A 23,957-nucleotide genomic window follows, 5' to 3' on the forward strand; every position below is an offset into this window, starting at 1 on the left:
TTAGAGTTACTTGTAACATCTGAATTAGGCAAAGCTTCCTAACTATTAAGTAAATTTTAAAAAAAGATTATTTCAATTTACTTTCTGTTAAAATTAGTCATTTTATGGGCTAAGAGCATGTTTTGAATCATTCTGCTTTGTAGTGGAGATGAACTGATAGCTAAAACTTGAGCCGAATTCATGTCTAGAATTAGTGGTGGGAGATTTTCAGGGTTTTTTCTAAGCATAGAAACATGCATATTTGGTCACATAAACTTTTGAGGGATGAGTTTTAAAATATGGTTAGAGTTTCATAATGAAGTCATCAGGTTTAAATTCTGTTATATTTCATTACAGCATGATAGTTTAATATCTTCCTATTTTCATATTTCAATTGTTATCCCCTAGCATTTTAGATCTGGATGGAGCCTTAGAAAGCTCTGATTCAACCCTCTTGTTTCACAGAGAAGTTAGCCAAGGGCTGGAAGGTCACAGGGCTCACACAGGGTCACAAAGTTAACTAGCAGAACTAGGACTAGAAACCAAAGTTCTAGAACCTACTGGGTTATTTTTTTATTCATTTTTTTTTACGGTGCTAGGGCTTGTTTGTTCATGGTTTTCTATAGATTTCAGCAGCCCAATAACCTTTTAAATGTTTTTAGTAAACTTTCAGATGTGAATACATTGTTCTAATGTAATTTTGTTTTATTGATTTAGGGAGATATAGGATTACCCGGCCCAAAGGGATCTGTAAGTATAATGCACAGTAATGGTATAAAAAATAAAAACATCAGTAGAGCTCTAGAAAATGCAGTGCTTTGCTTTACAAAATCATTTTAAAATTCAATTCTTAAAGAATTTACCTTCAAAGAAATTAATGTCTAAATTTATTCTTTAAGTTATAGATTAATCCATCCCAGGGAAAAAAACCTCACAATAGTGTAAATGGATCTGCCTTTTGAACTCACCACTCTAAAGGACTTTTTTTCATATTACAGGTGGCTCAGTGAGTATGACATGGTAATTTCTTCCACAAATGGGTCATTTTAAAAGAACTGACTCATGCTTTGTGGGCACATGAGTATAAGCACATGTCATTGGCAGTTATACCACTGCCATTATTTCAGTAATTTTCTTAATCTCGTGTGTGTTCTAGGTGGGGAAGTTAGATAAGGGCATACTGCACAAGAAAATACAGAATTATTAGAGCTCGAAGATGATCATCTCATTCAATTCATCATCTTACCGAAACTAAACTGATGTCTTTAGAGAAGAGATGTATTTAGAATTATAGAACCAATTATAGCAAACCTGGGATGATTTTCTCATTTGAAAGGAATGCCCATCTAATAGAATAAGGAATTTAAGATAGTAGAAGGAGAAAAGATGAAGCTCAGACCTCCATCTCAAATGCCACTACCACCAGCTTCCAGTTACTCTCTCAGTCCATCCTATTTCTGGAATCTCCCTCACGCCTCTCTGTCGCTGTCCAGCATATCCTCGTGGCAGCCAAAGTAATCTCGATAAAAAGATAAAGCCCACTATTTATCTATTCTATGCTTAAAACCCTTCAAGAATGACATTTTATAGACTAAAATCAGACTTTTAGCAAAATATACAAAGCCTTCGATGAAGTGGTCTCCGCCTCTCCATCCTCATCTCCTGCCTGTAGAACTCCCTCTGTCTGCCATTTTTCTTGCTTGGCTGGCTGCTCTGTAACGCCCTGTGCTGTTCTAGCCTGGAGCATGGTTCCTCTTGCCTTAGAGTAGCCACCTCTATGCAAACCTTCAGCGCATCCTCAGCCCAACTTTCTCCAGGAGGACCCACCCAGACTTGGTTACAGTGCGCTGGGCTCCTCACACACCAGTGAGATGGAAATTGTTACATTGTATTAACTTACCTATCTACAGAGGCCTCTAAACACCATGTGGCAGTCTCAAGCTCAGGTAACATCTTTATGCCTGAGAATCTTTGACAGAATGGTTTAAGATTGAGAAAAATGTAAAGAGTAAACCTTGATAGAATTTGGTCATAGAAGTCCTACTTTACTATCCAGCAATAATCAGTAATGTTCAGTGATAAGAATTCAAGCTATAAAAGAAAACAGTGAATGAACAATGCAGTGGTCAAAATGAGTTAATTTCATTTAAATTTGGTTACAATACTAGGAATTGGCTCTTGATTTATCACCTGCCTTTCTACCCCTGTTTTCTCTGATGCAGCCCAGGTAATCCTGATGAAATTGAAGGGTACTGTCCCAGAATCAGGAGAAATAGTTACTAACAGAAGGACTTTTTCTCTCCTTGGTGATTTCAGCAGACAGACTTGATGAGCCAGTGAAGTCTGTGCCAATTTCTGCTACAGTGTCTCATTCCTCAGTGAAGGAGTCTTTTCCCAAAGAACAGGGCCCCTTCAGTGGGCCTGGCCATGTTGGCCCTTGATCTCTTCATCAGAAAAGTCCTGTCGCTCGTTCTAGAAATTTTCCAGACGTTGCCAGCAACATCACGCACTCTGATTGATCTCCTTTATTTTCTGCCAGTTCTGAAGTGCATTTCTGACTTCGTTTAGAAGATGTCACAGTTCTGCACCCCAGAATTCCCCAGCCTTCCGTAGACATCTAGCTCTCCCTGCTGACACTCTTTCAGGAAGTCGTTTAAGCCGTAATTTCTTCATAGAAGCAATTTGGGCAGGTTGACTTAGATGAGTATCAACGTTTTGCATAAAGAGAGATTGGGAAAAGTGCCCTGGCTGAGCCTCGCTTAGCTGTGTCTAGTGAAAGCATTGCTTCATCCCCTTCTTCCCTTCAGTTTAGAGCACTGGCACGTTTGGAAGAGTTGGCTCTTTCTAGATGGATGAAAAGAAGCAGCATTGGGCTGCTTCGTGAGCCTTCCAGTCCTGCACACCAGCACCCCTGATGCCGCCCGTCCTTTCATCTTCTCATTCTTATTCTGTAAACAGCAGTATGTTGTAACTACTGTGCCACAGATGCCACCGCAGGTGGTTCAGCAAAAAGTGAATTAATTTAGTTTCTTTTAAAAGCAGTTATTGTAGATGAAGACTTTTAAAAATGCCTTTAGTGGTTTGCTTTCAGGAAAAAAAAAATCTAACTGGTATATGCTTTTGCGCTAAGGAAACAGTTTATTTTTAACCTTTTTAATATTTAGATTTTTAACTTCCTCAATACTTAGATAAATGGTGGACTCACTCTTTTTGTTCCAGTATTTTAAATGCATTAATTTTAAAGACAGCATTTTAAATGTACCGTTTTAACTGTATTCATTTAGTTTATCTTAGTATTTTACAGTTCCTGGATACATCTGCCTTCCTCAAATTCTCCAAAGAATGTTATAAAAGCTAAATAACCTATACTCTTGGAAATATCTTTATTTTATGTTTTCTTCATTGATGATATGCAAAGCAACGTGTCTTGTATGGACTCAGTGGCCTTTTTGTAGCCAGAAAAAGTTAACGTCTTATTCAAAACTAACTTGCTCTTAGGAAGTAGCTTAAAGTATGACAGATGTGGTTTTAAAAATGTGCTATTCCAGTTAACGTTTTGAAGTAATAACCAAAAAGAAAGAGTATTTACAAGTTTACTAGAACTGGAATTCTCAGAGACCCAGTCGTTGCGTGGCATCTGTGTCTTTACCCTGAGGATTTGTAACCCCTGAATGTAGCTTCTTAGCAGACAGAATGTGAGTAAACCGGGACTTTCATGTGAGAGCTTGTGTTAATGTTAAGCAGACGCTGTCTGTGTTACCCTGGGTGTTACAATGTGTCGTTTTATTCTAGGCGGGTAACCCTGGGGAGCCTGGCTTGAGGGGGCCTGAAGGAAGTCGGGGGCTTCCTGGAGAGGAAGGACCAAGAGGACCGCCCGGACCGAGAGGCGTGCAGGGAGAACAGGGCGCCACCGGCCTGCCCGGTATCCAGGGCCCTCCAGTGAGTGGTGGGCAGTCCTGGGGTTTCCCTTTGGAGACTCCATCCCACGGCAGCTGGGGGTGGGGTTGACGGTGAGGGGGGCAGCCGGGCTGGACCAGACAGCAGCTCCTCAGCAGCAGGGGCCAGCTCTCCTGCAAAGCCAGCCGCCGGGTCCTTGCTGAGCCTGTCAGTTTAGGATGTACAATGTCTTCTTCGTGGTTCCGTGTGTGAACTGTCTGTCTTCTCTTCTGTCCCAGGGTAGAGCTCCAACAGACCAGCACATCAAGCAGGTTTGCATGAGAGTGATGCAAGGTGAATAACGCACAGTGGCTTGACTTGCTGTATGCTTGAAAGGGGGAGATTTTGCATAATAGTAATGTCAATTCTGTTGTATCCAGTTTGTTGCCATCCACAATAACTCAGAGCCTCAAAGAAAACTATTACCTTTCTGTCTTTGCCTGGATTTTCTTTTTTTTTTCCCAAGGGGGTTAATTTACAAGAAGGTACACACACATGCACACACAGATTCACATACAGCTTTTTTCTCCCTTTGGAACACAAATTCTCAGGATCTTTCCCTCCTTAACATCCTACACATAGTGGATCCCTGGCACTGACCTCGAATCTCTCTGTAGACTGTATGAGAAGGAAAGGAGGGACTCTGTGCCCAGAGGAAGCAAAAGGACGTTCTCTCTACTCGTGAACCGCAAATGTAGAAAATCAATAACTAGTATTTTACCAAAATGGTGATATATTTTCACATTTGTTAACCTTTATCTAAATTCACCTGTAGCTGTGACGATTGCTAGTTGTCATAGCCGTTTTGGAATTGATCTAGTTCTGAAACCACACAGTCAAGGAGGATGTGTGAAAACACCGTATCACTGAGGAGAACCTGTAACGGGGCCTTCTAACAAATAATTGTCTTAGTCTGGTCGGAATTGATTCTATCATGAAGAAATACTCTTCTTCTGTATGTTCAGGAGATAGTATAATTTGTCTAGTAGACTTGCAGGGCTTTTCATAATGAAATTGTCACCTCTATATTTGAAAATTAATATTGCAGACATTTTATCTTGAAAGGCTATTTCAATTTTAGATGTTACATATCTGGAAAATTATGATTTTATGCTAACTCTTACTTAAATAAGGCAAACTCAGACTACTCACATTTAAACAATTTAAAAATGTTGGTTAGAAATGTGCTTTCAATTCATATTCTTCTCCACACCCTCAAGCTTTAAAAAATATTACACTAGACTATTTCCTTAGAGTATTTTAATGGGAAAGTTTTCTTGTTCTCCATGGTTTTAGTGGATGGTTCTTAATCTATTTACTGGTTCTTGAAAAAGCCCACACAGTTATTAATTTTTAAGTCAGACTGTGACCATTCCCAAGAAGCAGGCTATTTTTAATGCCTGTTGTCTATTCCAAGCATGAAAAAACTTTTGAGAGGAGAATTTATAAGAAGTCACGAATCCTCAGGATATTTCAGGTTACTTATTCAAACTAAAAATGTGAGGCTAGGTCTCAAATGGTGTGTCAGTACTAATTCTGGGCAACGTCCTTGGCTTTTAAAAAGCTTCTGGACATCCACTTCTACCTGTGTTAAGAAACTCATTTTCTTCCTATTCTGGGTTTTCAGCTAAGAAGCCAGGATTCAGGTGGCGCACTCATCCTTTTAGAACACCGCTGACCCCTAAGCCCTGCTCTCTGAGGTTTTTATCCCCCACCCCTTGTCTCACAACAGCAGGACCAAATATTTCCAGGGAGAGCTGAGTGCACAGCACCAGTGAGCTTCCTGGCAGAAAGCCCACAGAAATAGGATCCATTTTATTCATTGCTCACCACCAATTCTGAAACTCTGGTGACACATTTAGAAAAAAGGCACTTGAAATACCTCTCTTTTCATTTAAATTACTTTCATGTTTCTGACTTTTCTGGACCATTTTGTTTATTATCTTTTAGAGCATCTTGCTGAGATGGCTGCTAGTCTCAAGCGTCCAGACTCCGGGGCCTCTGGCCTCCCTGGCAGGCCTGGTCCCCCGGGTCCCCCTGGACCCCCTGGAGAGAATGGTTTCCCAGGCCAGATGGGACCTCGTGGCCTCCCAGGCATTAAAGGGCCCCCCGGCGCTCTAGGTTTGAAGGGACCTAAAGGTAAGTCATTTTGCCCAGGTGGAGCCAAGGAACACGCACTGTCCTTTTTCAGATGCATTCGCGTGTCCTGCCAAGCTCCAAATATCTCGTGAGATGAGAAGGTGCATTGTTCTCTTTAACAGTGGTCGTCGTAAAGATTAGAAAACTGTTATAGGATATGCTCTTGACCGTGCTGTATGACCACAGTAGAGCATACTAGAATCAAGGTTCCTTGACTTTTAGTACTGATCTTTTTCAGTTATACTCTGCCTCAGTCACAGTTCAAAATAAACTTGACAGGATCTGGTAGAGGATCACTCAGCTATTTTCTTTTTGAGACCCTAAAATCATTGTAGAGCTCTTCTAAGATTATAACCAAGCTTAGAATGTTTGTATCGTTACTTAAACTAAGTCAGATTTGTTAGCACGACGTAAGAAAAATTACTTCATGAGTGGAAGCTGCCTCCCTCTTCTTTTAAAAAGTGACACTGGATATTTAGTTTTGGTGGGCTTTTTTTGGCTCTGAAATATAATGTAACTTTATTCCTTCCTTAACATGTGAGAGGGAGAGTTTGTTTCTTCCCTTTTATTTAAAGCGTATCTGGCCTTTGCGTCCAGTGTTTTCAGAACAATAGGATTGTGAGTGGGGTGGGTCTTCAGCAGGACTTGCGGAAGGACTGTTTGCTGCAGATGGCGTGGGTAGTTGGGGCGAGTCAGTATGTCAGCCTGGGGCTGCGTGTCCTGGGTAATTTACAGAGAGGACTGAGTAGAGTGAGGAGTCTGTATCCTGATGAGTGACTGACAGCTCTCTGGGGAACTTCAGAAAGACGCAGCATCACGAACACGAGAGGGAGTTTTATTTTTTAAACGGTGGTGCTCCAATTAGGGATAAACATTGTGGTGTGAAGGTCAGAGGGCAGGCAAGCTGCCTTTCTGGATCTCTAAATGAATTGCTGATGCATTTGGCTGACTACACTCTCAGCTGGAACAATTTTGTTAATTATATTTGATTTTTTTCCTTTTTTTTTGGCATGTGCAGAGCTGCATGTTAAAAAACAAGCCTTAATTGGGGCCTCTTGTAAGCGTGGCACAATTTCAAAGTTTTCAGAGGCCAGACGAAGTCAAATACGGGGAGAGCTCAGAGTTCATCTTGAGGAGAACTGAATATTTTCTCTGAAAGAGGCACACAGCCACTCACTTTTGTCCTGCTTTCAGCTACTAGTTCAGGAATCGTTTCATAGGCTCGCTCTGTGGTTAGTCACCATTTGCTTTGTAAACCGTTTCTCAGACACTCCGCTGCCTCCTGCAGATTGTTGGGCTCAAGCCCACTCCAGGCTTTCCTGAGCTCACTCCAGAGCAGCATTTCCAACACAGTGGGCCCTGGAGCATCAGTGTCGTCCGGGACCATCTAAGGCGTGCAGATGCTCCAGTCCCCAGACTCACTGAATGGGAAGCCTGGAGGTGGCCCAGTGCTCTGTGCTCTGTCCAGCCTGCCGGGGGTTAGGACATAGCTCATGTGCTGGTGTAGAGCACCCGCCCATCTTCCCATTGGAAAGGAGCACCTTGCATGGGCTATGGAAATCACAGCCCTGATTTTTGGCTAAAGGGAAGTCCCTTTATTTGGGGCAGAGCTTAGCTTTGAGTTAGTAAGAAAACTCTCTTGAAGCCCCATTTTATTCTCCGAGAAACAAAAATGTCTTCTACTTGCTATGCCAGGAGAGTGCCTACAGCTGCGTCTCTCAGCCTGGGCTGCTCTCCGGAATCACCTGTGGGGCTTCAGAACTCTCCAGGTCCGGGTCCCCTTCCCAGAGATTCTGACTTAACGGGTCTGAGCGTCAGGCTTTAAAAATATTCCCCGGGTGACTTTCATTTGCACCCAGGGCTGGGAACCACTGGGAACCAGGTGACTGTTCGGGGCATTCTGGGACGCCCTTGCAGATGGAACGGCGGCTGGTGGGGCTCTAGCAGAGGAACCTTATTTTGAAGGGAAGAAAAGTGTATTTCTATATTTGGAAGCTGGACGATGTCTCTACACTGAGTTCATTCATCAAGATAGTTTGATCGTATGAGGGACTTCCCCTAATTTTCTACAGTATTTATGGCATAGTCTAGAATCTAGACGTGATAGAGTCCTTTTCTTTTTTCTAAAGGGCTTTGTCTCCCCACCCTCCCCTATCCCTGTCTTGTCATGGGCTTCTTTTAAAGCAGCATCTTCTCTCAGTTTTACTTCTGATCACTTTTTAAGAATTTGGGGTGTGGGCAGAAAGGAGTGATCAGATTTTCTTTATCCATCAACGCTGTCACACATTTGGAAATACGTGATTCTAGGCGACTTGACTCACCTTTCTTGTCCCACCACATGCGTTAACAGTGGTATTTAATAGAAAACAGATAGAGTTCTCTTTTCCAAAGGTTTTAGATCAAATTTTCCCTGAGAATAAACACCCCACCATTTGAAATTTAAATGTTTAGCCAATTAGAGAAGGAATGTGTTTTGTTGTCCCCTGTGGCCTTTTTTCATGCCTAATAAAGAAGGATCTGTCATATAGTCACTTTGAGAGTCTTTTTCCAGAGAAATTGCTACATAAATAACAAACAAATAAGTTTTACTAAAGCTTTTAACAGTTCAGGCTATGTCTTAATCAAATCACTGTTTTCCTCCTAAAAAAAATTACTCTGAAAAACACAGTGGAACGTTTTCAGTAGGAGCTAGTAGAAATGCCCCTCAAATCACACTCAAAGCTTAAGTCATAATTTTTTTTGTTTTTCATTGACATGTTTTATACAGTATCACACAAATGTGTTAGGGCCAAGGCCCATGCTGCGTGTCATTTTATGTGCTTACTCAAGCAGAAACGTGAGAGGCATCGAACTGGCTCGATGCTCACTTGCTTAGCATTGCTAGTCTTTCATGTCAGAAACACTGTTTTTAAATATTCAGGGTTTGGGTTAATTTTAAGTCCCTTTGAATAAGGCTGCATATCCTTTTAGATATTTTAGTGTGAGTCGAATAGACATGTCAATATATAAATGTACGCTTGAGAAAGTACACACGTCATAACTGTGACCAACACCTTTTAAATAGTGATCTGTTCACAGGGAGATGGAACATCAGTTACAGCTTTCAAATAAACAAAATAAATAGCAACTATGGAGCAATGAGAATTTCTTGAGTTTTAGCTACTTCATTCATAATGAGCTGGTTTTCTACTCAAACTGCATATTTTCCTTCATGCCTTATCTAACGCTTATTTTACAAGCTTTTTATGTGTACCTTGTGACTCTTTATGTGTATGTGTATTATGTGTGTTTTGTATTCATGTGTCCACAAAGGCGGACCTTTAGTTCCTTGAGCTGGTTTTTGTGCATCTTAAAAGAAGACGTGAGCAGGGTTTGGAGAAGTGGCTTAACTTTGGCGATCCAGGGAACTGGCTGCGGGCATGGTCTGCTGTGGAGCAGCCTGCGGCTTCATCTTGGAGCCCATCAGAAATGTGTTTTTCTATGACCGATAACCAGAGGACAGCATGACAACTAAGACAGCCCTCTTATTCCTTGCAGCCAGCATTTCCAAGCTGGTGTGTCTTCACGCTGGAATGTGTGTAACTTTCACCATTAGTGTGAAAGTCACATTTTAATTTACAATCTTCGTCTCATAGCTTCAGAAAATATGGCACATTTAAAGATTCTCTCTCATTGCCAGCCTCCAGAATTACAGTGATATGGCATTTAAATTGCTAAGTTAACAGGAGTGCTGAAGCCGTTAGTTTTCAAAATACTAATTGTCCTATCTTCCTAATACAGCAAGGCCACATTGATGATGAGCTTAAAGAAACCAGCTTACGTGCATATGAGTTCACCTGGAACTCTGTATCCGTATACAGTATTTTATATAGATTTAAATTCTTCCGAAAATGTAGTTGATTCATCATAAAAATATTCATACAAGGACATTCATAGCTAAAATCAAAATATGGTGGCTATTTAAACATTCACTTCACAATTAGAGATTTCTGACTGCCTAGTGTGCGTTGTACAGGTAGTTTTCCTATTTTAGTTGCATACATGTCTTTGTTTTTTAGACGATAAACTTGACTCCATATTAAATGAGGTTTGGCTGATGGGGATGTTTGGAAAAAATGATTTTGTATAGAATTTGTTGTAAAATCATGGCACCTTCTAAAAGTGTAATGAGATAATGATGGGATACTGTGCTAATGGGGTAGGGGAATTGAGCCTCCTGCTAGAGCAGCTAACTAAGGAGGGGCCGCGTTGTTAATGAGGCCACGGTTCCGGGTTTGGTCTCTGCAGGGGCCAAGATAATTAAGGCAACTTTGTTCCATGGCTGCTGAATCCCCAAGTTCAATCAACTGTCTTGCAAATTCACATGGTTGGTTGCAATCCAAAGCATATTCCCCATAAATAATGAGTCAGTAGTGAAATCTGGGCACTTTTGACAGCACACTTCAGATTTTGAAAATTCATTAATTTATTTTTGGTAGTACTAAATTTACATTGTTCAAGAATTTGAAAATGTATAAAAAGATATTTGATGACGGGTTTCTCTCCCCGTCGGTCTTCCATCTGCCCAGCTTCCTTTGTTCTTCCCGTTAGGTGATTGCTATTGCTAATGTCTTACGTATGCGTGCTAGTGATAATGTACAGGAATATATGAATATATGTTTTCCAGACATCCTTTACAAAATGAAATCACATTGTCATTTAGTAAGCGCTCTGGACCTTGCTTTTTTCCCTTAACAATATGTCTTGGAAAAGAGACAATACTTCCTTTCAAAGAGAGTCCTGGTTCTCCACAGCTGCATAGTATTCCGTTCTGTAGACGCACCATGAGGTATTTAACCTTTTAATGGACACTTCGATTGTTTCCAGTCTTCTGCCGTTACGTCAAGGCTGCAGTGAAAACGTTATCTACATTTCACTTTTGTATAATTATCAACATCAGCTCTATATGTCTAGGATAAATTCCTAGAAGCAGAATTGCTGGGTAAAATGGTACTTCCATTTGTAATTTTGATAGGTGTTGTCTAATTGCCCTCCAAGAGACTGTAACAATTTAGTCTTATCCGTAATATACAATAGTGTATTTTTCCACAGACTTGCTGGCATATGTTTAATTAAACTCTGGAATTTTTGCTGATCTTCTAGGTTAAAATACCATCCTGTTATTCTTAATTTATACTAATTTTGTTTTGAGAGTGAAGTCAGGAAAGCCGCTTTTATTTCCCTTTAGTGACTTTCTTGCTCATGCTTTCTGCTTCTTTGTTATTGTCATTGGCCTTTTTGTATTGATTTGAGTAACTCTTCGTATTTTGAATCATACGACAAAGGCCGACTCAAATCTGAGGTTATAAAATAATTCTCCTTTGTTTTCTTCTGATTTTTAAATTACATTTAATATTTTATCCATTTGTAATTCATCCTGGATTATAGTGTGAGGAATAGATCCAACTTTTTTTTCCAGTTGGCTACCCACTTTTTAACTAACACTATTTATTGAATTATTCAACTTTTTCTCACTTTAAGGTGCCGCCTTTATTACAAACCAAACTCCTATATGCATTGGGCCTGTTTTGGGGTCTTCGATTCTGTGTCACTGGTCTGTCCATTCATGTCCCAAGTACCACCACGTTTTCACTGGTTTAGTATCTGGTGGGGTTAATTCTTTTCATGTCGCTTTTTCTTTTGGAGTTTTTATGGCTATTCTGGGTTATGTATTTTTCTATACAAACTTCAGAATCACCTCTTTGGCTAAAAAAATATGTATTTTTATTGGGATCATGATGAAAATTCAGCTTAGGGAGAACTGACAACTTTTTATGATGATGTTCCATCTAAAAATATTTTCAAGTCTTTGTATCCTTTAGAAATGTTCATTTTTTTTCATATTGGATTTGTGTATTTCTGATTAAAGTTATTCCTAGCTATTTAATATTTTAATTGCTATGACAAATGAGATCTGTTTTTACTACATCTTATTACTGGTTGTTGTTCGTATATATGAAAATTACTGATTTCCATATATTAATTTCTTACCTTGCTATTTTACTGAATTCTCTCATTGTTTGTAGCAGATTTTGAGTTGATTTTCTAGGGTTTAAGATATGTACTCATATCACTTGAAAATGGGGATGCTTTTAACTCCTCAAACCAAATGATAAATGATAGCGATGGAGTGGGCATCTTCCTAATGTTCTGACTATGGTGGAACTGCCTCTCGTGTCCGCCTTAGGCATGATGCCACCTTTGGGTAGAGGTGGTGTCTTATTTCATGGTAAGAGGGTAGCCATGATTCTTATTTTATTGAATGTTTATCAGGAATGCATGTTCAGTTCTTTCAAATGTCTTTTCAGCATCCATGGATATGATCACTTGATTTTTCCCCTTAGATCTGTTAGTATAATTAACTTGATTTCTGCCCTGCTACATGCTTACTACAACCTAGTTTGTAGCAACTTCATGACCTTTTGGTTTCTAAATTTTGGCTTTGGTTAAAGCTTAAAAATATGGGACTTTATTCTAATAGATATACAGAAAAATAACATTTCTCTACTGAAATGCAGGTGACTTGGGAGAAAGAGGGGAACGCGGCCCTCCAGGAAGAGGTCCAAAAGGTCTGCCCGGAGCTGCGGGTCTCCCAGGTAAGCGTGTGCTGTATGTGCGGGACGAGGTGGAGGAGTCGCTAGAAGCCGGCAGTCTGAATTGGGTAACATTTAAAGAATTCCTCTTTATTTACTTAAGCATATTAAGTGATACTCAACAATGGCTGGCATTGATTTTTCAAGGCCAACTTACGTGAAGAGTTAAATGATCTGTAAATCATGTCTGTATCTTTTGTGAGAAAATAAGTATCAGGACTTGAATATTAATTTCTTGAATAAGTAGATGCTTTAAAAAAATTGTGTCAAGGTCCAGCCACAGAGCACTTGTTATAAAGTTCTGAAGGAATGGGGCCCTATCCATTTCCAGCCCCACTGATAGTTTCCTGTTTATTTTTTTTAACTGAAAAGTCAGAGCAACAGGAAAATTAATCCAAGTTTACAAACTATTCATGTTGCACAGGGAGTAACTGGAATTTTCTTTTAAAAGCTCCTGTTGCAGACATGCTGACCTTCCAGAAACCCATATCCCCCAAAATAAACCTGAATATTCCTGCTCGGCCCCATGGATACACGCACAAACCACAAAGCGCAGCTGCGTCGGCTGAGCGACAAAGGAGCCTGTGTGTGGAGAGCCTGGGTTCCCTCACTGGGCCTCTCTTCTCTCCACACACTGGTCCTCTGTCGCTGGAATAGGGCTGCAGCAGCCTCCCCACTGGGCACTGACTTACAGCCCAGACGCACAAGCCGCAGGCAGGGCCGCGAGCCAGGCCGGCTCAGAGCAGGAAAGATGTGCAGCCTCCCAGCAGCTTCTCTTAGAGCTGCTGAGGCGGTGGCTGGGGAGCCCCCGCGCCCTGGAGCTGAGGAGAGGGGATTCGAGGGGTCGTGCAGGAAGGGGGTGTACACGCATTTCCCAGTGAATTTGGAAAACTTGGTTAAGGGAAATTTAGAAAAAGAAATGATCATCTTCTGATTCTGCCAGAGGCTTACATATTCAATCATGGCTATAATTGCAGCTCCAAACATCATTGCTTTCTAATTATCCATTTCATTGCTCTTGGGGATTGCTTTCTCATTAAATATTTTTTTAAAAAAATATGAATACATTTGGAGATAGCTCAAACACTGCATTTCTAAAACTGTGATCCATGGGCCTGTCAAGATGTTTTCACAAACTGATAAATTTTTATGATTGGAAAAGGAAAGAATATCTGGTTGGAGCTAAAGGGAACCAAGAGAGGAAGATTTTAGCATATGATGAAGTCTGGGGTCACTGATGGATGTTCAGAAAAGAAAAAAACAAAACAGACCTTACTGAGTGCTTTTCTCCTTTATAAATGGTAGCAGTAGGAGGTTTTAGAGCTGATAAAATATCATCATTACAATTTACTTAATTATCTGTATACCTATAGGATAGCCTTACAATTTCTTCTCCACCCATTTTGTTGACAAATCACTTAACATTGACTTGCACTATGGGCAACATTTTCCTTTATCAAAAATCGATAATGGTGTCTGGGGACTCTTACTTGCAAAAAATCTGTTGATAAACCACATTATAAGTTTAAAAGTGGGAAGATGGCAGAGGACCCGCTGTGTGTGTGCAGAGTCCCAGGCCGCCACCGGGGGCACATCACCGCCTACGGGCAGCCCTCGGAGCTGCCGCGTCTGCCCCGAGCCAGGAGGGTGACAGTGCTCCGCCCGCCCAGGGGCTCTGCTGATTTGCTTTTAGGATGTCAGACAAACAGGTCCAGGCAGAATGGCAAGGTAGGACAAGCGCACCAGTGGCAGCTCTACCTGGCCCTCATCTTGTCTCCCTTGTGAAAATTGAAAATTTAGAAAAATACATATTATAGCTGGTCTTGGCTTTAATACTTCAATCTGATTTGTTAAAAATGTTATGGGCTCCCTTCTCAGGACAACGAAACCCTGCCCTGTGCTTTTTCTTTCTGCCTCCTGCCCGTCCTTGCCCCTCCATTCCTGGTACCACTCTGAAGTCGGCTCTTTCTTTTTCTGTCCTCTGGTTACATTTTTTTTTTTTTTAAAGATTGGCACCTGAGCTAACAACTGTTGCCAATCTTCTTTTTTTTTTTTTTCCTGCTTTTTCTCCCTAAATCCCCCAAGTACATAGTTGTATATTTCAGTTGTGGGTCCTTCTAGTTGTGGTCTCTGGTTACATTTTAATTGAGAGGATAGTTGACATTATTGAGGGAAAAATCTGAGCTCCACATTATTTTTTAAAAGTTTAGGCTACCTTTCCAGAACGTGCGATTTCTCAGTGCTGCAGCTCTGGGTGCAGGTGCGCGTCCGTCTCCCTCTCTGAGGGCCCGCGGGCGCTTTGCTGCTCAGCTCGCAGGCTCCTGTCCGCACTGCGAATATGCGCAGCCAGTGATTTCTCGAATCAGTCAAGTCCCTGAACAGGAGCTTTTGGGTCATTTCTCCCCTAGAGCCAGTTTCTCTGAAAGTGGGCTATTTGGAGCGTGGAGTACACAATTCAGGCATCCTGGCTCAAATCTTGACTCTGTCACTCACCAGCTTTTTGACATCGGGCAAGTTACTGAATTGCTCCGTGCCTCAGTTTCCTTATTTATAAAATAGTGATAGTAATATCTCCCTGATAGTGTCCGAGAATTAAAAGAAAATCGATGTAAAGTGCTCAGGACAGTTTCTGGCCATGGTAGGTGCTCAAGAAATTTAGGTTATCAATGCTGTTATTAATGTAACAAGTCCACTTCTGCTTTTGAGGTGAAGGAAGGAGAGATGGGGGCAAAGCTGGACCCTGGTTGCGCCCTCGCAGCATTTTCCTCCTGCTCTGGGTCAGCGGGAATATGTTGTTCTCCCTAGAGTCAGCAGTGCCCCCTGCACCTCAGACCTCCCCTTCCAGAACGTCTACTTTACTTCTGATCACAGATGCCAGTCCTGGTTGGCAGTGAATCATTCTACTGGCTCATTGTCCTCTGACAGGTGGACCAGGTTTAATTTCCCTGGTTGAGCTGAGAATGTGATTTCTGGTCTCAAACCTAACAGTTATAGGATTTTAGGACCCAGAGGAAACTTCAATAGGACTTTGTGCAGGAATGTGTCCAGAACCTTCTAGATAAATATACATCTTACCTGAAAGCAAGATCCTGCAGAACAGGATATTCTTCAACCTTCTTTGTTGTAGCTATGGTTGGATTTGAGACTCAAATTCTCCCTAATAGAAAAAGTCCATTTGATCATCCTTCTTGGTGCTGACATATCTATTTGAAAAATGTAACGAATACCTCATTGTTTACCAGCTATCGGAGGTCCTTTGTTCTTCCTGGACAGTTTTAGTTCTCGCTGCCCCGTATCTCTCAGTCCATTCAGTGTTGAGCATCATGTGGCCCCTTGGCGTTGCCATGCTGAGTTCCCTAATCTGGGCGGAAGGTGACTGTTACAGCCATTCCGTTGGCTGTCATTTGGCTGAAGTGCTCTATTGTGGAAAATGCACATAGAAATCGTCCAGTTTGCTTCTCACAGCCAGAGCAGGGGGCGGGTGTTGAAGGGGCCGGGGCCCTGGGGCCAGGCTGCCGGGGAGAGCCCTGCTCCCCCATTGCTGTCGGCTCCCCTGCTCACAGCGCTTCCTTTGCTTCTCTGCAGGACGGGGCAGTAACCAGGCCTGCTGCAGAGTCACGTAGGGGATCTGTGTATGTGTTAATACTTGCAGAACTCAGACTGGTGCCTGGCACATGGCAAACCTCCTGCAAATTTAGCTGTTGTGATGATCGTCATTCCTCTTTTTATATTTGGGAAAATACAGACTTACAAGGTCCCTGGCCCTGACAAAGTCTCTCAGGAAATAGGTGATCGAGGCAAATCTTCATGCTTCCTGAGTCCTAGTTCACTTAGTGGACAAGATGATGGGCTGGCTGTCCAGAGTAGGATTCATTTGTCTTTGCCACCCAGCCATCTGACTTTGGCAGTTGCTTGATTGGGTTGTCTCCAGAAGAGTTACTCTTTGTGCTGCTGCCGCCACACTTGCCCATTTGGGACCAGTTCCTTTGTACTCTGAGGATTTTGAGGAAAAATATTTAATAATGGGTCCTGACTTCCTCTTTGTGGATTCAGACTCACGAGGGAAAGGAGTAAGTTAAATGAGGAGTCGTGTGTGGCCCCAGGAGGGTGACTTGTGAGCTAAGATGCTTCCCTTCTTGGATGTGCAGGGCAGAGCCAGCTTTGCGCTGGGCCACACTAGGCCACTGGGCTAGGCAGGCGTCTTGTGCAAAACCTGCATACAAGTGGCCTTTGTTTGTGAATATTGAGTGGAAAAAACTCCCCAAAACAAACGGCACACTCAGTATAGGATTCAGTTTAACAGTAGTCATTTATCCTATTTCCATTACTATTCCATTGCTGCTATTTTATTTGGCTGTGGGGATCTTATGTAAACCAGCCTCTTTACACCAATTCCTGAAACATATATGCTTTGTCAAACACCACCAGAGTCAGCTCAGCATATAGGAAATATAAGAAAGTCCCCAGACATACAGTGGATAAACTGTCACAAACCCTATACAATGCTGAGAATCATTTTCTGGTTTTATTTTTTTAAGTCTGCACGCACAGTCCCTCTCATTCTGCAGCAGGTATTAAATCCTTCTGAATGTGCCCATGGGGACTGGCCTCCTTTGATGTAACATGACTCCCCTCTAGTGTTTGCACAGAGAATGACAGACATTCATTTTTAAAAATCATGAACTGTGTGGCGATAGTATATATATTTTTTTAAGGTACAGTTTTTGGAGAGGAAGAGTGGCCCTGAGCTAATATCTGTTCCAATCTTCCTCTTTTCTTTTCCTCCCCAAAGCCCTAGTACATAGCTGCATATCCTAGTTGCAAGTCATTCTAGTTCTTCTATGGGGACATCACCACACCATAGCTTGATAAGTGGTGCATAGGTCTGTGCCCAGGATCCGAACCCGTGGACCCTGGGCCACTGAAGCGGAGCACGCAAACTTAACCACTTGTCCACGGGGCCGGCCCCTTGGCAATAATATTTTTATACATCCTCGAAATTGCAGAAAACAGTGTGGTCATTAGGCGGTTAGTATGGCTAACCCACTGTGAGGCCGACAAAGCAGAGTGAGAACGCTTTGGATCCGTGCCTTCTCTTCTTGTTCAGAGTTGAAAGTAGTTTATAGGTGTTTGCTGACACAGCTGCTGGACTTCTTGAATCACCTGGACTGTGACAGTGTTACCCCAAACTAGGCTCCCACAGAATAATTGTGGGGCACCTTTGAGAGTAAGTGCCCAGGTCAGGGCTCCCAGAAGCTGATGGTCTGCCACGTGGAGGTTCTCTGGCCGTTTCTGCAGGACAAACCCTCAGGAAAATGTCTTTAGTTTCCTATGGCAGTTAGAGCTCTACAGGAACTGATACTAACTCTTGGCAATTGTGCCTCTTTCTACAAAAAACACCACCAGCACAACACACGCACACACACACCCCCTCAGCAGAGTTAGCAAATCAATGGGTGTGGAGATACAGTTAGACTGGAAGGTGGTAAAGGGCCCTCGTTTCTAACTCCACCACTGTCTGGCTATGTGACTATGGACAATTATTTAACTTTCCTAACTTTCAGTTTACACTTGAGGAAAACAGGATCAATGATGAGCATAGCGCATGGTGCATGGCAAAGTGGAAGCATTTTCTAAGTATTGGTGATGATGATGATGGTGGTGGTGATGATGATGGTGATGATGATGATGATGACGATGATGACTTCACCCAAAACTCCAGTGGGTAGATTGTTGCGTTTGCCAAAGGGAGAATTGGGTGAGATGTACTTTACTTAAAATAAATCAGGGGTAGACAGGATGGCTTCAGCAACTGTTTCCTCAAAGGCTGAGCAGGAATCTGGAAGAAATGCAGCCAGTGACAGAACCTCTCCTGGAGCGGGTAGAAATGGGGAACTAACCATGAACATCTAGAAAGCCTTCCTCTGCTTCTAACATTGTGTATTAGAGAATAAATTCCATTAAGTTCAAGATTTTAGGCAGGAGGCTGGCTCTACAAAGGTTAAATAAAAATTTGAATTAGTTGCTAACACTCAAAATTGAGAGAGGTTTATTTAAAAACTCAGCTTCCTAGCTTCCTTTGGGGGTCATCAGAGGTTCTGGCGGCCCGTGTTCCCTCCCAGCAGCTATTGGTGGAGCTGAGCGTCCACTCTCCAGGTCAGCACAGGCCTTGGTCCTCCCTGTGTCTCCCTGACACGGACGTGGGACATCAGGAGCCGATTTTCATTACTCTTGTGCTGTCAGTTTTCTTCTAGTAAAGACAGCAGGGAATTTCTTAATCCAGGGCCGTTTTTTCTTACTACATTAGGGGTCAGCAAACTTTTTCTGTAAAGGGCCAGATTTGTTGGCTGTGAGGGCCGTGTGGTCTCTTTTGCAGCTACTCAACTCTGTGCTTGTGGTGCAAAAGCAGCCATAGGCCATATAAACCAGTGACGGTGGCTATGTCCTGATAAGCTATCTACAGAAGCAGGGGTTGCCCGTGGGCTCCAGTTGGCCCACCTGATCTCTATTAACTGCCTCACTCCTGTGGTCTTTCGGTTTGTGGCCTCTCCTTGGGGCGTTTTCTCCTCCTAATCTTGATTTGATTTTGTTAAGGCAGACCTGGTGTGTCTCAGTGGGGACATTGCTGCTGATAAGGTGCGTGAACATTACCTCTTATATGTATTTATATCTGGCCTATCTTTTACACCTTAGAAAATCAACCTTTATCAGCCCCCAGGGTCAGCAGATCTGACTCGGCTCTGCCCAAGGCAGGATTCTGCCAGCGCCCTGTCTACAGGTGCAGTGGGTTAGGGAGAAGCTTTCTCCGGGGACTCGTCTTTAGAGGAAAACACACAGACATCTCAGTATAGTCGAACGAAAGCTTATGGGATACATGAGGGATAAAGCCTTGAGATGGATAGAGTCAAAGATAATCATTCTCTTAAAACTTACTGTTGTTTTATCCTATGATTTGAGTGGATCTAATTGTAAACATAACAGGAAAAATGAGATGTTATACGTCAAATGGGATCTCTAACCTACCTTCCTTCTAAAAGTATGTGAGGTATATGTGCTAAGACCACTTGATAAGACCAGACCACTATAATAAGACCAATGAAAGACATCTGTAAGAAGACCACTAAATTAGGAAAAGAAAACTAAAAACCGCTGAGAAAGAAGGAAAGGGGCCCACCCTGAGCAGGTGTGTAATTGGACATGTGGACCTGGCTGTCACCTTTTTGGCTGAAAGGCCCAGTTAAGATGGCTGAGATGGAATGAGGGTCTCTGTAAACTACATTATCCTGGCAAATACAATTTGTTTTACACTGATTTCTTATCGCCACCCTTGCAGTAATGTATGAAAGCACTGCTGGTGTGATGGGGTCAACTGTCAGCAGAAATTCCTCTTTGGTCGGGGGTTTCATGTTCCATTGGGGGGACCAAACAACCTCTGAACGTGACACAAGGAAGAAATGTCGCCGGGGAGCTTAAGCCATGGTGAAGTTCATGGAGGGGTCAGCCCCTGATGAGAAGAACACCATGGACCTTTGTAGGGCACATTGCACAGTCTCCTAAAAGACCTTAATCAATGATAGCCTCATAATTGTAATGATAGCCCCCATTTGTCTGGTGCTTCCAGGCATGGAATTTAATTACAAGGCAGGCAGTATCCCACATTGTAGATGAAGAAACTGAGAGATTAGCGACTTGCTGGTGTCACCTATTCGTAAATGGAAGAGCTAGAACTTACAGCCAGCTGTCTGTCTCCAAAACCCTTTCCTTCTAACCACTGAGCCACACTGCTCCCTGTCCAGAGACTGATCACCTATTACAACTAGGGGACACTCCTACCAGAGTGCTGTCCAAAAGAAATAGAATGTGAGCCACGAATGTGAGTTGGGTGTATAGTTTTAAATCTGCTAGTAGCCACGTTAAAAACGTTAAAAGAATAAGGTGAAATTAATTTTAAGAATATATTTAACCCACTGTGTCCAGAATATTATTTCATCATGTAATAAATACAAAAATTATTAGTGTGAAAATTTTGAATATTTCATTGTCTTCCAAGTTCAGGTGTGTTTTCCACTCGCAGTTCATCCCAGTTTGACTTCGACACATTTCAGTGCTCAGTAGACGTACATGGCTAGAGGCTACCATATTGGGCAGCTCAGCTCTACCGACGGAAATGTGGGTTAGAGATGCTGAGGTCTCCTTCACTTTTTATTGCTAAGAAACCCAAGTGCACTGAAGAAATTTTATCATCGTCATCACCCATCATTTCACATGTGCCATCTTTTGTGTGTTTCAGGTGACCCAGGTCCTGCCAGCTATGGGAGGAATGGCCGGGATGGTGAGCGAGGCCCCCCAGGGGTGGCAGGAATTCCTGGTGTCCCCGGTCCCCCAGGACCTCCTGGCCCTCCTGGTTTCTGCGAGCCAGCCTCCTGCACCTTGCAGGCTGGTCAGCGAGCATTCAGCAAAGGGCCCAGTAAGTGAAAGGCTGCCTGGCTGTCTGCATAAACCACGCCTGGCAAGGGAGCTTGAGGAGAATCACCGCCCAAAGCTGAGGCAAATGACTACCATGCATCACCTTCACTGTCATTACCCAAGTCCTACTTGACAATCAGATTTAGAACAATGGTGCTACTCGATAAATCCTCATTGCTTTCCCTTGGAGGGGAGAGAGCAGAATCGGTGGTTAAAATAAAATGAACAAAAACCCTCCCTTTAAATAAATGTATAATCCTGTTCCCAGGACCTTGAACTTTGGTGTGTTATACATAAGTGATACAGTGTGGGCCTCTGTGCCAATAAACAAAACAACTGTTTGGTTTATCTCAGTTGAAGTAGTTATTTTCATTCTTATTTAGATGTTGTCCTCAACTGTATAGAGGGTTCCCAGACTAGTTATGGGGAAACCCCACTACAGTCAATAGAATTGGTGCTTCGTGCTCCCTCAGGAAAGCACACCGAGTGACTGCGTACATCACGTGCTGGTTTGTGTAGTCAGCCTGAATTTTTGTTGAATTGTACTGTATCCCAAACCTGTTAATACTTTAAGCTCTTCTATGTGAAAACAAAGAAGGAATTTTAATATCCTGCCACGCGTTTTATTGACGAGATTATTTATTTTAAAGGTTTGAGGTGACATCTCTGTACCAAAGAAGAAATAAATACGGTTTCTTAATCTCTTGCATGTTTTCTTATAAATAATCATGTTCAATGAAAAGAAGCTTGTTTAGATTAGTGTTTAGTAAACACTGAGCTTGTTTAGATACATTAAAAACATTTTACATTCCTGGTATCTCTACAGGCATATGTTTATAATATTAGTGCTTTTTTCTGCAGAGAAATTAAAATGCCCCTTCTGTTCCCCAGAGGGTGTAACTATGACAGAAGTTCTTTGTGTGGATGTGTGAGGTGGTGGGGGAGAGCTTCACGGACCTTTTGAAATTCTGATGAAAGCTGTGGGCCCATATCCCAGAAAAACACGCAAATGCATGTGTGCCAATGTGTCTGCAGACTGCTTCAGAGCCTTCATGGTCCCCGAGTCTGGCCTTGCTTGGTCTCTAGGTGAGGAACCACTGCTTTCGTTTGAGTGGTTGGTTCGCTCCTTCTTCTTCCCAGCTTCACTGCTGCAGCCATGGTTTCTGTTTCACCATTTTCCTTAGACGTTCTGTAAAGACAGCTCAGCTAAGGCCCTGCCTTCTTGTCAATAACGTAGGTATTGCCTGAGTACTCAAGCAGTTTATTACTATTTACATGGTCACATTGGCTTGTTGTTTCATCAACAGCTATATAAACTATCGATCAGACTTAACAGACTCATTTTATGTCACAGTGCATATGAGTGACTTGTCCTGGGGCAGAGCACAGTGCTCAAAACAATCAATATCCTCAGTTAGTTTATAGAACTCGATTTTCTCAAGTTGGGGGTGGGGGGGGTGAGCTCTAACTGGATTTTTGATATCAGTTTTTTTTCTCGTATGTACTTTCTATCCATTAAAAAATTTTAGCCCTGTTTGTTTGGCTAAATCAATTATTATGTAATCTGTATTTGGATTTCTTGAAAACTGCTTACAGCATCTAGTTCTGTGCTGCTGGCATGGACTGTGCTTAAGGAGAAAGATCCCAACCTGGCCACACAGCTCAGTGCCATTTACACAGACTGAGAACGATGCTCTTCCTTCACGTGCAGTACATCATCTTTCGAATTAGAGATATGTGTTCTAGCTACTTAAAATGATCTTTATATAAATGGCAAACTTTTGCAGGTACTGTGACGTATAACCAAATAAATGCAAAGAAACTGCCTTGTCTTTTCACCAAAGTGATTTTATTTTAACTGGTGTGACATAACCAAATACAACAAAAGGAAAACTAGATAACCAAATAAATACATTTCTCAGTTCTATAATATCATATTCATAAGAAAATTAAAAAAAATAAAATTTCAAAGAACAGTTAACTGTTTTACAAATGATATATAAAAGGCTGTACAACAAGCCCCATAGATACCATAAGCAATGTTGGAAACAACCACTTACAAATAGATTAATGCAAAACTACCACATTCCAAATGGTGGGAACAATCCACTATAAATTCAGTTAAGTGAAATAGTTTACAGAATCATTAAATACTTGACTGAGATATTGCAAAGAAAAGTGCCAGCAAATTCTCTCCATGAAAGAGAGTTGATAAATATTGAATAAGACCAAAATCGCTCTCTCTAGCAAAGTAGAAATCTCCAAAACCTCTCTGAGATGTTGTTAAAGTTGGATCCAGCGTCACCTACAGCACTTGCCGAACGAGGAGAGTGCGAGTAGTTACGGTTGGTTAGAAACTGGCTTGTTACTCAAGGGCAAATGGTTTCTGATTTATTCCTAGTCAGTGCTTCCTTGGCATTTTGAGATGATTTTCAGCCCAAGTGTCTGACAGGTTGGTTAAGAACTCAGGCGATCACCTCCCAGTCTGACCGAGCACATGCCGTCACGGGCATGGTCGGGATGACTGACGTCTGTCCTGCACAAGGGTGTGAATGAGCAGTCCTACCTGTTATGTGACCTATGGATTTACAGACACTTTATCTTTCAAGCTGACTAAACGGATGTTGCTGTTCTTTAGCATCATGAGTCAGATCTGATTTATTTGCACCCGGACAGAAGCTTAGTATAAACCCTTGCTGTAGAAGATCACCTCTGATCGGATTATTTAGTTTTTTGGCTATTGCAGTGTCTCAACGTATAATATTTCTGAGTTTAAAAATAAACCACTATTGCAGGAAGGCCACT

At 42.0% G+C, this 23,957-nt stretch overlaps 1 protein-coding gene across 1 annotated transcript in view; it reads left to right on the plus strand.

Moving 5' to 3' along the window:
- Positions 1-21,161, plus strand: part of COL9A1 (collagen type IX alpha 1 chain) — a 163,119-nt gene extending 141,958 nt beyond the window's left edge. The window contains exons 33-38 of the mRNA XM_046639779.1: positions 697-729; positions 3,772-3,918; positions 4,155-4,209; positions 5,866-6,054; positions 12,612-12,689; positions 20,977-21,161. Coding sequence (XP_046495735.1) covers positions 697-729; positions 3,772-3,918; positions 4,155-4,209; positions 5,866-6,054; positions 12,612-12,689; positions 20,977-21,161 — 687 coding nt within the window. The remainder of the gene's footprint in view (positions 1-696; positions 730-3,771; positions 3,919-4,154; positions 4,210-5,865; positions 6,055-12,611; positions 12,690-20,976) is intronic.
- Positions 21,162-23,957: the final 2,796 nt, after the last annotated feature.

Source organism: Equus quagga, chromosome 15, assembly GCF_021613505.1.
Source record: "Equus quagga isolate Etosha38 chromosome 15, UCLA_HA_Equagga_1.0, whole genome shotgun sequence".
Lineage (NCBI taxonomy): Eukaryota > Metazoa > Chordata > Mammalia > Perissodactyla > Equidae > Equus > Equus quagga.